This window comes from Notamacropus eugenii, chromosome 3 (genome assembly GCF_028372415.1).
Source record: "Notamacropus eugenii isolate mMacEug1 chromosome 3, mMacEug1.pri_v2, whole genome shotgun sequence".
NCBI classification, from domain to species: domain Eukaryota; kingdom Metazoa; phylum Chordata; class Mammalia; order Diprotodontia; family Macropodidae; genus Notamacropus; species Notamacropus eugenii.
In genome coordinates, this window is record NC_092874.1 from 219,208,746 (window position 1) to 219,224,284 (window position 15,539).

At 36.1% G+C, this 15,539-nt stretch overlaps 1 protein-coding gene across 1 annotated transcript in view; it reads right to left on the minus strand.

Annotated features, from left to right (window-relative positions):
- RPAP3 (RNA polymerase II associated protein 3) overlaps positions 1-15,539 on the minus strand; it is a 53,566-nt gene that overhangs the window by 5,929 nt on the left and 32,098 nt on the right. Inside the window, exons 11-14 of the mRNA XM_072654484.1 lie at positions 5,664-5,734; positions 5,453-5,554; positions 1,975-2,213; positions 310-517 (exon numbers count right to left, since the gene is read on the minus strand). Coding sequence (XP_072510585.1) covers positions 310-517; positions 1,975-2,213; positions 5,453-5,554; positions 5,664-5,734 — 620 coding nt within the window. The remainder of the gene's footprint in view (positions 1-309; positions 518-1,974; positions 2,214-5,452; positions 5,555-5,663; positions 5,735-15,539) is intronic.

Sequence of the window (15,539 nt, forward strand, 5' to 3'; positions counted from 1 at the left end):
AATCCATTTTTAAATTATGAGTCCATGTGACTGGGTGATGAGTAAATTTTTTAAAAATTTAAAGTATTACAGATACCTTTTATTTTTTACATCCATCATCATTTCCAGGTAAAATAGCTAAGCAATACCAACCAGCACAGCAATCATGTTTGACAAAGTATGCAACATTCTGCAACCAAAGTCCACCCCCTCTCCAAGGGAAGGAAATAAATGCATTTCCTCATCTGTTCTCCAGGGCCAAGACTGATTATGACAATTATATGGCATTCAGCTTTGTTTCAAATAGAATTGCTAACTCACATCACTTACCTTTAGATACTGATATAACATATCTGGAGAATTTTTCAGCTTTCTGAAATCAGATTCAAGCTGAAATGAGTTTGCAGGAATTGGTGGAAGAACAGTTGTAATGAATGGAGTAGGTATTTTTTTTATGTCAGTGGAATTGTTCTTACTGAAAGACTGATGTACAGTAGACTGATGTACAGCTGAATCCACTTTTATATTGGCATGAGGTCTGAAAGATATTTAACAAGTTATATAGTGCTTTACATACAGTCTTATTTGAGTCAAACAATCCTTTGAGATAGGTGTAAGACCTATCTTTATTTCATAGATAAGCAAAGTGATGCTCAGGAAGGTTAGGGGGCTTGCCCATGATCACTTAGTCCTAGGTGACAAGCAGGAGTTGACCCTAAGTCTTCAGTGTGACACCAGGCTACATGAGCTAAAGTTTTGGCTGGAGAAATTACTATCTTAAAAAAAAAAAAAAAAGCTGAATCAGACAATGTATTCTCTCTAGGGTCTATTTATTGCCCATGTTGTAATTTTTTCCATCCCTACAACTAAAAAAAATATTGTGGAGGATAGATGTAATTGGTTATCTTTTACCTATTGAACCCTGCAAAAACCCCTTGTTTCCAGTCTTAATAAAAGACAAAAGCTATTTAGATTCAGTGTCTGTAGAACTCTGAATAAAATTAAAAACAAAGAAATGATGTTTCCCTTCAGTTAAGTACCTTTTTGTTAGGTTAGTTTTTTGATGAAGCAATCATTTTTATTAAAAGTTTATGAAATTTAAGCTGAAACAAAAACTTGCTTAATTTAGCTTACAAACATCCATTAAATTAATATTACCACATCTCTTTCCACTACCAGGTGAAAATATGACTTTAAAAAAATGTAAAATCAAATATGAGAAACATACAAAAAACATTCTCAACACTATAACTGGAGCTATTTGTCATCATCCTTTGGATATTTCTTTAATTGTCAAATTTAAATCAAGCTTTTTTACCAAATTTTCTTTGAGATTAAAAAAACTGAATAATAACTTCTCAACTAAAGTCTACCCTGTTCACTCAGAATATTTTCTTATTCATTCAGTCATCTGGCATAACTGCTCTAATCTACATTGTCTCACAGAAATATCATTAATAACCTAAAACCAAACTCCACCATGATTTCTAAGCATCTATAATGTCAGTCAATCAGCAAACTGGATTAATGATGATAATGATGATCTGAACTAGTGCTTGGGCCTCATTGGCATTAAAATCTCTGACCACCAGTATATTTTCAGTCATTATGTTTACTTTCACGTACATAAAAAATTACTACTGCTCCTAAAAGATATCTATAATGTTTCATCTAATGCTGTATTTTGACAGAACCAATATACAATGTTGAAGATGGTATGCCTGTAAACATTATTTTTTGTAGTAAACAAGCACTGATAAAGGTCATTGTATCCTTTCCTTGTGTTTCTGTTTCCTTAAACAAAATCTCAGATATTGTACTAAAAAAAACCACTGGTGAAAATTTAAATTAACATATGATTCTACTCTTAAGCCAAAACTGAGCAATTGCTTTTGCTTTAAAAGTAGTAAAGCTCAGAATAATTAAAAGTAGTAAGTTTTTCCACAGCAATCATGTCCCCACAGAACACGACCAAATGTGCACATTTGTACTCACTGCAAGACTGGAATATCTGTGATTTCTTCTATTTTTGATACTTTTGCTTTTGGAGTATCACTTGTGGGCAAAAGATCATCTTGGCTCGAATTCTTTTTACTTGTAATAGTTGAAGCCTTCATAACATTTGTTGGATTAATACAATTGGTCTCTAACATGGAAATGGTATTTGTTGCTGGCAAATCAATATTTTGCACCAAGTTACCAATTTCTTCAATGACGATTGTCTTCAGTGGTTTCTAAATTAAATGGTGAAAAGTCAGTTCTTTGATATTTATCTGCATACTAATGGTTTAATATTACCACCAACACCACAAATATTTGGACAAATCTAGGGACACTATGTTCTTTTGGCCAACTTTCTTCAGACTTCTACTCAAAATTTGATGACTCCCTTTAGAACCAGGGAGTATTCTCAAACATATGGAGCACATGCTGAAAGATCTGGAAATAATTTCAGTTACCATTTCACCCTATGTTTTGGGACTTTCTGAGTTCCAGGGTTCTCTGCTAAAACTGCAGAAGCCTGCTCCTCCATAACACTACCAAGAATTACAATCTCAATCACTGCAATCCTCCTCAAACCTCCTACTGTAGTAACAACTTCTCATCTGGTAGAGGTTGAGAAAAACTACAGACCTTGGTCAGCCCCTAACTCCTGCAGCACTAAACTTCTACAAGGGTACTAATAAATGTTGGTCTCCAGGGACCTCATTTCAAGACAGCTTTGGCTGAGACAGAGATAGCTCACAAGTACTAGTATCTTCTCATTAGTGCTATACTGCTTCTTTCCAGAGTCAGGAAGCTGGGGTATAGATGAAGTAGAATCTGCAGAGAACATGGACCACTTCAAGTTAGCTGTGAAGGTATGTCCATCATAGGGGCTGACTGCTCCCCAGTTCTTACCTCACAGGACAGGTGAGGACACTGGGTATCTAAAAGGTTGAGGAATGGATGGAGAAGATACTTAGAGTAGTAGTGGGAGGTTAGCAACTACTTATGATTCCTGAGGCCCATGGTCCTAGTTTTCTTGGGAATGGTACAGGTAGAGTACAGTGCAGTGACCGCTAAATTAGTTCACTATTCTGTCTTCACCCTCAGCTTTCTCTAGGAAACAGATAACTCTTTGGAGAAAGGGAAAGATGGGAAGAGGGAAGAAAAATGTTGGAAGGAGTAAAAAGAAACTAGAGGAAAAATTGAGGAAGTTAACATAAGAAATGAACAGGGAAAGAAGAAACAGATTTACAGGAAGACAAGTGGTGAAAGAGCAAGAGTATTTGGGAGCACTGAATGGGGAGAAAGTGAGATCATAATATAATGGATGGGTTAGAAGAAAAAGAGGAGAAAATGTGGAGAAGAACTAGGGAAAAGAACCAAGTGGGGAGGTTGGTGAAATGTATGATGTTTAGGAAAACTCCTGTGGCATGGGGTAGAAAATAGAGTGGGTGGTGGTAGACAGGGAAGCAAGGAAGAATAAGTGGGGAATAGTGGAAAGAAAAGGGAATAAGGAGAGAGGCAAAGAGGGAATTGTGCAGCAGACCTTTTAGTCACAAGAGTTTCTTAATAAACCTCAACTCCACCCCACCTCCTGGGCAGCCAACTTCTTCACAGAATCCAAATGTCTATCCTTCCCCATCTCCTTTCACCCCAACTCTGAGCTTAGGGCCCCAATGCCCTACTCTATTCCCCAGCCTTCTTCATCTTAGATAGGAATCTAAGTATTCCTTCCCTCTCCAATCGTATCTCTACTCTGCTCCTGGAACCCAGATACTGCTATCCCTAGATAGCACTCTATCTCCCACAGATAATTCCTACAGAAAGGAAATTGCCCAAGAGTGGAGTAAGGGTGGGTATGGGAGATGATACTGGAGGGTGCAACACCTCTCTTTCTGCCAAGTCTGAATCTTCCTCCTTTCCAAATGATACTGGGCAAGTCCCCTGAGGGATAGGGTTAGAAATAGAGATGTCTGGAGAAAAGCAAGGAGAAAATTATTCCTTTTTTACCTTGGGTATAAATCTAAACATTGAACAACCTCAGAAACTACAACGTACCATCCCAGATCTGTCTCATATTATTTTCTTCTCTATACATTCTATGTTCTAGCCAAACTGTACTCCCTGTCCCCGCTGAGATTATTTAATACCACTGCCTATATCCTTCACCTCAGGTTGGTGAAAACCTAACCATCCTATAAAATTGTTTAAACACATTTTAAATCCACTTCTCATTTCCCCCACCAACAAGTGTCCACATACAGTTCTCTTCACCAATTCTCTTAACTGTGTGATGTATTTTATTTAATTTTTATCTAATTCAACATGCTGTGATGATTATTGTATAATAGCCCTCTCATAGAGAAAAATGCTCTCATGTTTGGAGTAACACCTTTCTGTTTTAGGAGACTACCACTAAAGAGTTTAAAAATCCCAGCTTCATTTCACAAATGAATCTATTTTCTAGACTAGGGTTTCCTCATCCTTAGTCTATATAAGCAATATATAATTTATAAGGGGACAAGCTCATTTCTAAAACTCTAAGTTACAGAGCAAAGTAAAAATAAACTGACAGATCCAGCTGAAATGTGATGTCAGTGAAAGAACAAGGAAAAGGCTTGGTTCTTCTATGAACTTCTAGAAATTTTGGCAAATAACTGTCCCCAAGTTTTATTATATGAAAAATATAGGAATATATATGAAAAATAACAGGAAAAATATCAATTGCCCTGAGTATCAATTAAACATTTATTAAGCATTTACTAGTAAGTCACTATGTTTTGGGCACTGTGCTAGGCTCTGGGGACACAAATACAAAAATAAGGAAGTCCATGATCTCATCTAGCTTATATTCTGCTATGGGGAGACAACATAATCACCAATAAGCACAGGATCTAAGAGTACAGAAAAGGGAAGAGATGTGAAGACTTCATGGCATTGTTTTAAGGACTGAATAAGATACACAAGTGTAAATATTCTGTAAATTATGAAATGCTAAGGTATAGTAATAATAATTTGTGTAATATTCAGTTTACCAAATACCTTGCTCAGAGCAACCCTGTATGTCAGGGAGAGTCAGCACCCATTTTGCAAACAAGGAAATAGGACTCAATAGAGCTGAATGCTGCCTTGCTACATTCACAGGGTGAATCAAAAGAAGAACTGAGACTTGAATCCAGTTATTCTGACTTCAAGTGCAATGTTTTTTCCACTGAGCTGCTTCTCCAAGGTAATAAAAAGGAAAACAACTAGTTTTATCAGCACTTTTATTTAATTAATTAATTTAAAAGTTATTTTCTTATTTTTATTTCAATAAGGCTAGCAGGTATAATACTACAACTTCTCAAAGTACAGCTTTCCGTATTTGCCTTTCAAACATGTGTATTAGATTTCTTGATTTTATAAATGCAAGTAAATTTCCAGTATCTATTGAGATAACACTATTAAAAGAGAAATGCAAACTCCTGGAAAAAGTTGTACTTACATTTGATCTAAGATGAAGTGGTTTATCAATGGATTTTACCAAGTTTTGCCTTTCAGTTGATTTATCAAACACATCAGCCCATAGCCCTTTTTCAATTAGTTCCTTAAAAATGAATGAGATAGTTATCTGATATTGTCATGTGAAATACGTAGTAAATTGAATAATTTCATATTTCTGAATTTTAATATGTTGCTTTAACAAGAATGCATACTTTTTTAATCCTGGAAAGTTCACTTATTGCTTGTTTATTTCCTGGTTCAAGATTTAAGACCACTGTGAAATCTGAAAAACAGGAAAAAAATACAATAGGCAAAGTATTTACAGAGTTCAGGAGATTATATGTTCAGATACTAATTCCATGTCTTCCTACCAAGGTTATACTTAAATGTATTAGAAAATAGAGCAAGCCATTCAGAGGAGAACAGCATTCAGTAGTAAAGTAAATGAAAAGATCAAGAGTAGATTCTATTTTTCTATATTTGCTATATGAATAGGATAAATCAGTCTTAGTTTCTTCTCCTGAAAACATAAATAATTCAATTTGGATCAATAAACATTTATAAAAAGTCTACCACATACAAAGCACTATGCTAGGAACTGGGGATATAAAGAAAACATTACAAAAGTCCCTGCCCACAATGAGTTTATATTCTGCTGCGGAGATATAGTATGTACACAGATACACTGAAAAAAGTAATTCAAAGAGAGAGAGAACATTAACAAATTATGGCCCCTGAGGTAAAGGATTTTAAGAAACAAAGATGACGAAGCATATCCCCAGCTCTGGGGACAGCTTTGTGCAAATGAAGAAGAGGCAGATGAAGTGTTGAATTCAGGAGCATCTGATGTACAGCTTGGCTAGAGATAGAGAGAATGAAGGGTAATAATATGAAATAAGGAAAACTACGGAGTGGCACTGAAGGCTTTTAGGAGGGGCACAGCCAAATTTGTGCCTTAGGAAGATTAAACTGGCAGCTGTATGGAAGACAGATCTCAGACAACAGATGACTAGGGTTTACATTCCAGGTCCTTGAACAGGACCTGTGAAGTTTGTATTCTACTCGTGTAGACTTTGAGATCACCTCCACACCATAAAGCAATGACTTTGACTGCTAATATCAAAGAAAAAGATACAAAACAAAGTTCTGTGCTGATTTAATCAAGTGAAAAAAGTTTCCTAAAGAAAACATCCAGTTCCTAGTCCCAGCCTCACAAATAATGACCCATTTTTTGAAAGTCAGAATCCCTATTCTATTATTCTGGGAGCTAGTGCATAATTTTGCGGTCCTAAGTTTCCCCTATTACCACCTCTCCTATAAAAAAGAACTTATGGGCAAGGACATATTAAAATTTTGGTCCAGACCCATCATTTCACAGATAAAGGAACCAGAAGACCTTTCTTCTACCAATGCTAGCAACAACTACAGTTGCCTGGGAACACTGAGAGGATAAAGTGACTTTCTCATTATCAGATACGTGCCAGAGGAAGGAACTTCACTCATGTCTCCCTGACTCAAAGGCTATCTCTCTATCCAAACTGTAGTGCAGAGGAAGAAGGGAAATAAAGAAAGCAATCTTATTTCTTTATGTATTTATTTCAAAAGCAGAAAAATAAAATTTAAAAATGTAGCAACTGAGTATCTGCTATTTGCAGGGGGATACAAATAGGAGTAAGTCATGACCCTGCCTTCAAAAAACATATATTCTATCTAGTCTAGTAGGTTAAGACATGTACACAAATAATCATAATACAAGAGAGAATGAAATAAGTGCAACTGAAAGGCACACACAAAGAGCTATGAGGGCTTAAAAGGAGAGAGAAATCACTACTAGCTGGGGTCCATCAGGGAAAACTTCATGGAAAAGCCTAACTTCCCCTTCCCCCATCATCCCTAACAAGTACCTGGATCAATTATTCAGGGAGAAAAAGCAGTCACATTCCTTTAAGAGTCATTGTGAGATTTGTCTCCAATCACATCTACCTCATTATTACCCAACATTCCCTCATTCTGCTCAAACCTGTGCAAGCTTATAACTTAGCTTCACAGGTGCTAATGGGAAATAAATTTTTTTTCTAGCTCCTAACGACAGTTTTTCTTTTCCATCTATTTATCTTTTCAACATTCACTTTTGTAAGACTTTTGTCCAAATTTTTTTCTCCCTCTCCTTTTCCATTCCTCCCTTCCCAAGATGGCAAGCAATCTGATACAGGACATAAATGCATAATCATATTAAATGTACTTCCACATTAGTCAAGTTGAGAAAGAAGAATCAGAACAAAAAGGGAAAAATCAGGAGAAAGAAAAACAAACAAAAAGAAAATATCATGCTTCCATCTGCATTCGGACTCCATAGTTCTTTCTCTACATGTGGATGGCACTGTCCATCATGAATCTTTTGGAATTCTCTTAGACCACTGTATTGCTGAGAAGAATTAAGTCTATCAAAGTTGGTCATCTCACAATGTTGCTATCACTGTATACAATGTTCTCATGGTTCTGCGCACTTCATTCAGCATTAGTTCACATCTCTTTAAAATTAATGTATTTTTAGTTTTCAACATTCACTTTCACAAGATTTTGCAATCCAAATTTTCTCCCATCTCTCCCCTTCCCCCACCCCAAGATGGCCTGCATTCTGATTACCCCTTTCCCCAATCTGCCCTCCCTTCTATCCTCCTCAACCCTTTTCTTATTCCCTTCCCTTCTATTTTCCTGTGGGGCAAAATAGATTTCCATACTCTAATGCCTGCGAATCTTTATTTCCCAGTTGCACATAAAAACAATTTTTAACATTCGTTTTTAAAACTTTTGAGTTCCACATTTTCTCCCTACCTCCCTCCTCACCCACCCTCATTGACAAGGCAATTCAATATAGTTATGTCTTGCATGTAGTTATACAAAATACTTCCATAATAATTATGTTGTAAAAGACTAACTATATTTCCCTCCATCCTATCCCACCCATTTATTCTATTCTCTCCTTTTAACTTGTCCCTTCTTAAAAGTGTCTGCTTCTGATTACCCCTACCTTCTATTATTATCCCTTCTCTTATCCCCCTCCCTATTTTCCTGTCAAGTAAGACATGAGTGTGTATGTTATTCCCTCCTTAAGCAAAATCCACTGAGTTAAGATTCACTCCTTCTCTCTTACCTCACTTCTCTTCCCCTCCACTGTAAAAGCTTTTTCTTGCCTCTTTTATGTGAGATAATTTACCCCATTCTTCTCTCCCTTTCTCCTCCCAGTACATTCCTTTCTCATCCCCTATTTTTCATATACCATTCCTTCATATTCAACTCACCCTGTGCCCTGTCTCTGTCTTTTGCATTATACATATACATGTATGTATGTATGTATGTATGTATGTATGTATGTATGTTCCCTCCAATTACCCTAATGCAGAGAAAGGCCTCATGAGTTACAAATTGTATTTCCATGTAGAAATGTAAACAGTTCAACTTCAGTAAGTCTCTTATGATTTCTCTTCCGTTTACCTTTTCGTGCTTCTCTTGAGTCTCGTATTTGAAAGCCAAGTTTTCAATTCAGCTCTGGTCTTTTCATCAAGAATGCTTGAAAGGCCTGTATTTCATCTAATATCCATTATTCCCCCTGAAGGATTACACTCAGTTTTGCTGGGTAGGTGATTCTTGGTTTTAATCCTAGTTCTTTTGACCTTCAGAATATCCTATTCCAAGCCTTCTAATCCCTTATTGTAGAATCTGCTAAACCTTATGTTATCCTGATTGTGTTTCCACAATATTTGAATTGGGTATTGTATTTTGTCAAAAGTTTTGTGGATCTACTGAAATAATCATATGGTTTCTGTTAGGTTTGTTGTTGATATGATCAGCTGCACTGATACTATTATTCTCGTGATAAGTTACTGTAATCTTTTTGCTAATATTTTATTTAAAATTTTTGCATCTATATTTACTAGAGAAATTGGTTTATAATTTTCTTTCTCTGTTTTGGCTCTTCCCAGTTTAGGTATCAGTACCATATTTGTATCAAAAAAAGAATTTGGCAGGACTCCTTTGCCAATTTTCACAAATAGTCCACATAGTATGAAAATTAGTTGTTTTTTAAATATTTTGTAGAACAGTCTTGCAAATTCATCTGATCCCTGGAGATTTTTTCCTAGGGTGTTCATTGATGGCTTGTTCAATTTCTTTTTCTGAGATGGGGTTATTTAAGTATTTTACTTCAATCGGTAGACTGCTTCAATTTCTATTTTGCCCTCTGGTTCTAGAATATCATGGCAGTTTTGCTCGATAATTTCTTGAAGGATGTTGTCTACACTCTTTTGTTGATCATGACTTTCAAATAGTCCAATAATTTTTAAATTATCTCTTTTGGATCTATTTTCCAGGTGTTGTTTTCCAATGAGATATTTCACATTGTCTTCTATTTCTTTCATTCTTTTGGTTTTGTTTTGTCATTTTTTGATCTCATAGAGTCGTTAGTTTCCATTTGCTCCATTCTAATTTTCAAGGAATTATTTTCTTCAATGAGTTTTTAAACCTTCTTTTCCATCTGGTCAATTATGCTTTTTAAGGCATTCTTTCCTTACTGGCTCTTTGGACTTCTTTTGCTATTTGGGTTAGTCTATTTTTTTAAGATGTTATTTTCTTCGGTATTTTTTTTTGGGGGGGGGGGTTCCTTTAGGAAGGTATTTGACTTTTTTCATGATTTTCTTGCATCACTCTCATTACTCTTCCCAATTTTTCATCTCCTTCTCTTACATGATTTTCAAAATCCTTTTTGACCTCTTCCATGGTCCAATTCATATTTTTCTTGGAGATTCTAGATGTAGGAATTTTGACTTTGTCTTCTCCTGTATGTTTTGAGCTTCCTTATCACCAAAGTAAGATTCAAAGTCTCATTTTTTCCCCCACTGTCTGCTCATTTTCCCAGCCTTGACTTTTCCCAACTTGACTTTTTAATTCTTTGTTAAGGTAGGACTCTGCTTCCAGTGTGGAGGGTGTACTGTCCCAAGCTTCAGGGGTTTTGTGCAGCTGTTTTCAGAGGTACTTCTAAGGACCTGCAAATTTTCAGTTCTTCAATTCTTCTTGTACAATCTAAGGAGAGGTGTTCACTCCTCTCCTGGTCTGTGAGTAACCACAAGCATTCTTTTCTGCCTTGGAATTGTGAGGATTCCCTCTCCACTGCCACCACAAACTGTCATGCTAGTGGCTTCTCCTCGCCCGAGGACTGCCACCCAGGTCGGTGACCCAGATCTAGGCTTAGAAAAAGCGAGAGAATATTGCCTCAGTCATAGCAAAGAGATTCCTGCAATTCCCCTCTGGTCAGCTGCTCAATTCCCTTACCATCTGTGGGTTGAGAGCTCTGGAAGTAACCACTGCCACTGCCACCACCACCCCAGGGCTGGGACTGGACTGCACTTCTCTTTCACCCAGGTCCAACAGACCTTTCCCACTGGCCTTTCAAGTTGTCTTTGGCATTTGTGGGTTGAGAAGACTGAAAAGCCCCATAGCTGCCAGTGATTCAGTCCCCTGAGGCCTGCTTCTGGTTTGCTAAGGCCTAGTCTATCTGCGCTGGTACAGCCCATGCTGGACTGAATTCCTCTCCTAACCTGGTGCCAACAGGTTAACCTTCCAAGTTGTCTTGGGCTGGAAATTCACTATCATTTTGTGGGTTCTCCTGCCCCAGAATTTGTTTAGTCATTTTTACAGGTATCTGAAAGGGTTTGGGGGAGAGCTTAAGCAAATCCCTGCTTTTACTCTACCATCATGGCTCTGCCCCCAGTGCATGTAAGTCTTTTCAGGTTTTTCTGAAGTCTGCCTGCTCATCACTTCTTATAGCATAATAATATTCCATTACATTCATATACCACAACTTGTTTAGCCACTGACGGGCATCCCCTCAATTTCCAATTCTCTGCCACCACAAAAAGAGTTGCTCTAAATGTTTCTGTACATATGGGTCTTTTTCCCTTTTTTATGATCTCTTTGGGATATAGACCTTGTAGGGATATTGCTGGATCAAAGGGTATGTACAGTTTTATTGTCTTTTGAGCAGTTACTGGGAAAATTTTCCCACCTAAAAAATACCCCTACCCCTTCCAGAGCACTTCTCATCTGTCTCCTAAATTATTCTCCCTACCTCAAGTCAAATCCAACCTCCATTTAATGACTTTCCTAAATAGGTCAATGTCAGTCTCCTTAATAATCTTTAGTGACTACCCATTGAATCAACTGATCAAATTTAAACTCTTCTTTTGTCATTTAAAATCCTTCCAAACTAACTTTCCATATTTATACCTTATCAGACTTTTTGCACCAGCAAAACAGACCTTATATTTCACAAAAACAACTAAAAAAATCCAAACATGAAGAAAATTAAGGTAGATACCATCCATTAAGGAAAACTATACAACAATAATGAACTTATATTGAAAATTTTATTCTGAACTGAAAGCAGATTCATATTTGCTTTTTTTTGCACTGTGTATGATGACACACACAAGGAAACTCCTACTGAAAAACCCAGAGCTGTTCTGTTTACTGACTTATGACCTGATATCTAATTGCTGTTTCGTGTAACTTTCAATAGAAAATTATCTTCAAAAAAATTACTTGCTAACTTATCTGGTAATCAATCAATTTTAAAAAACAGAATTCTTTTCCCCAATTAAGAATTATGCTAAAAATACTGTCAAACAGCTGAACTACTGGTTGGTTTTGCTCAACTGCCTGTTACTTTTTTTTTAAATCTTTGTTCCTAAGAATGGCTTATTGGGGAAGGTAAGGGATATATCAGAAGTGAAATTTATATAAAGAAATATCAATAAAAATAAATAACAAAGAAGCTTGTCCATCAAGGAGAAGAAGCATGGGATCATTAAAAGCACTGCACAATTTCCAAAATGCAAACTAGTCTGCTTCCTTTCACTTATCCAATTCTGGACCCAGATCGTTTGTAGACTATCCAAAGTTTAGGTATTGAAGAATTACTTCATTAAAAGCCATTCATATAACTATATCACAATATGGACAGTTCCTGGCATATAGTAGGTCCTTAATAAATGTTTACTGCCTGTTTCCCAGGATAGTAGGCATTTTTTACCTCTTTGGTTTTTCCTGCAATTACTAGGTTGTGTTCTTCTGATGGACTGTGGATCCAAAAAAAACCCAAAAAAACCAAGAAGAGGCCCTGAAGCATTCTGGTTTTAATGCAAGCAGCTCCATGCCATTCTCAAAGGAATATTTAAATCTCACTATCTATATGGAATCTCTTTCTTTCAACTGTACTCTATGGCAAACAACCTCCATGAAAGTGGTAAAAACTTTTTAAAGATAGCTAAATTCAGACAAAGCATTCCTCTTGTACTACATTCAGTCTATTCTCAAATGAAAGCTGAATATTTCTTACCATCTTATTTTTCTGTATAGTTCAGATGCCACCATACTAAGAATCATTCAATATCTATAATTAGGAGTGGTCAAAATATTGTTTCCAAATAAGCTGGCTTTAATTGATCAAAAACAAACAAAAAACTTGACACTCAGTGGACCAAGTTATATAGTTTGGCTTTTGAGATAGGCCCAAGTGATACGTTAATATATAAAATTACAGTAATTATGAGACAATCCCAAGAAAACTAGACCCTTGCTTTCATATCCCTGGGATTCCCCACTTTTAAAAGGCATCAAATTCTACTGGGCATTTTCTGACTGGCTACTCTGTGGTCTAAATATACCAAGTCAGTTAATCCACAGAATCACAGAATTTCAAGTTCAGAAGGATCTCACTTTTTAGTTCAATCTAAACCTGAAAAAGAATGTTCTCAATTACACACACACACACACACACACACACACACACACACACACACACACACACACACACACACACACACACACACACACACACAGTTATATCATTGATATATGCCACTAAAAATGCATTTCTCACCTTTTCGTGAATATATAAGAAGACTGCAGGGAAAAAAGAATGTTATCTTTACTGTCAGATTAGGTTGCTGGATCAGTTGGGTTTTTGCTTAACTGGTTTTCTTTGTTACAAGATGAGAAGGTTCACAAAAGGTTTGTAGAGAAAGAAAGCCAGGGAAGGAGATATATCCAGAAACAACTGTAATATTTAAAAGGCATCAACATTTCTTTTTCCTTTTGTAGAGAATGCCATTCCAGATAAGAAATTAATTACTAACAGCAAGCAACAAGAGCCTCATTTCATCTAAAGAACACATACTAAGCTCAGTCTTTCTAGGACAACACAGGTTATCTCCACTCTGTCAGTGTCTACTACCTATACTTACCAATACACATCTTTAAAAATGTTTATAATGGAGAAATACAAAGGAAGACTGGGAAGACTGGGGCAAAAGGTAGCTCTTCTCTGACCAAATAAAATGCTCAAATAAAACAACAACAACAACAAAAATCCAAATAAAATGCTTCTGAATTCAGAAAACTCAGCAACCTAACAAAAAAATAAGTGAAAAACCATGCCAAAATATAATTATTACATTACTATGTGCAAAGCACTGTGCTTAGCTAGGGATAAAATACATTCAATGGGGAAGACAGTACATATGGAAGGTTTTAGTTGCATGCCAAATAGAAAAGTCCCATGGTCCTCAGGGTGCAGTAGCTAAGCAAATGGTAATGCCTCTTCCTGAATGTCACTTCCACTGATAAAAATCATCAATTTCTGATGCTGTGCTATTTGATAATGTCAAAGACTTCAGTACCAAGAACTTTCTTTTTTGGGTTTTCAACTGATATGACTGTAGCAGCTGTTGAAGCAGGTGCCAGACTGCACCTCCACAGACTTACTTAGCACAGCACCTAGCACATGGAAATACTTAATAAATACTTGTTGAATTGGGATGGCAGTCTCTTCTACCAATGCCTCTCCAAATGATGATTGGTCTGGAAGCAAGACTGGCGTGGGAGAGGCGAAGTGCTGCCACACCCCCTGGCTCCTGTGCTCGACAGTTGGTCAATAATTGTTGGAGAATTAACAAAGAAAAATTACATGGGGAAGAATTTTTAAACAAGAAATATGCTGAGAAAAATGCAAAGCAATTAACAGAAATTAGGTTTATATCAATATCTTATGCTATGTTTTACAATAAGCTCAAAATGGATACAAGACCTAAAAAGGTCAAGTCATTAAAAAAATTAAAAAGAGAACCCAAAATAAGCACTTTGAACATTTATGGTCCCCCTAACATAAAGATCATAAAAGATAAAATAGATTCTAATGTTAATTACATGAAATTAAAAAGCTTCTGCTTGTAAAAATCCTATACAACTTAGATAAGAATGTAAGCTGTTGATTGAGAAAACCAATCTTTGAATCAAACAGCCCTGATAAAGGTTTGTCCAGTAAAGGTCTGAGAGTCAAACTACATAGAGAATTAACACAATACGTAAGATTAAGAGTCACTCACTATTTTTTCAATGACTAAGTGGTCAAAGAATATTAACAAACTTTTCTCAAAAGACTTGCAAAACCATCAACAACCATATGAAAGATTACTCCAAATCATTAATCATGAATGAAATGAAAAACAAAACAACTCTCATCTGAAGCAAATGGGCAAAAATGAGAGAATATGGGAATAGTCAATGTTGGAGAAGTTTAATGTCTGTTAATAAAACTTTGAATAGGTCTCTGATGGAAAGATATTTGGAATTGTAAGAAAACATAGACTAAAATGTCCATACCTAAAAGCCCTGAGATTCTTACTAGAGATCCCCAGTGCTTTAAACCCTAGGTATCAAATGCAGAAAGAACAATCCACATACCATATCACATTTTATGGTAGCAATAAACTGGAAATTAAGTAGATGCTCATCTGGGAAATATATAAGCAAATTGTAGTATATAATATAGCGAAGAACTACCGTACCAAAATAATATGAAAAATTCAGAGAAGCTTGGAAAGACATGAACTGATAAAAAACAAGTAGGTAAAACTATGCCTAATGGCACTACAATTTGTAGCAACTTCAAAAATTAATCATTAATATTGTAAAAGTGTCCTTGGTCTCCTGTGATATGCTGACTACATCAGAATTTGGGAGTATCCCTAATT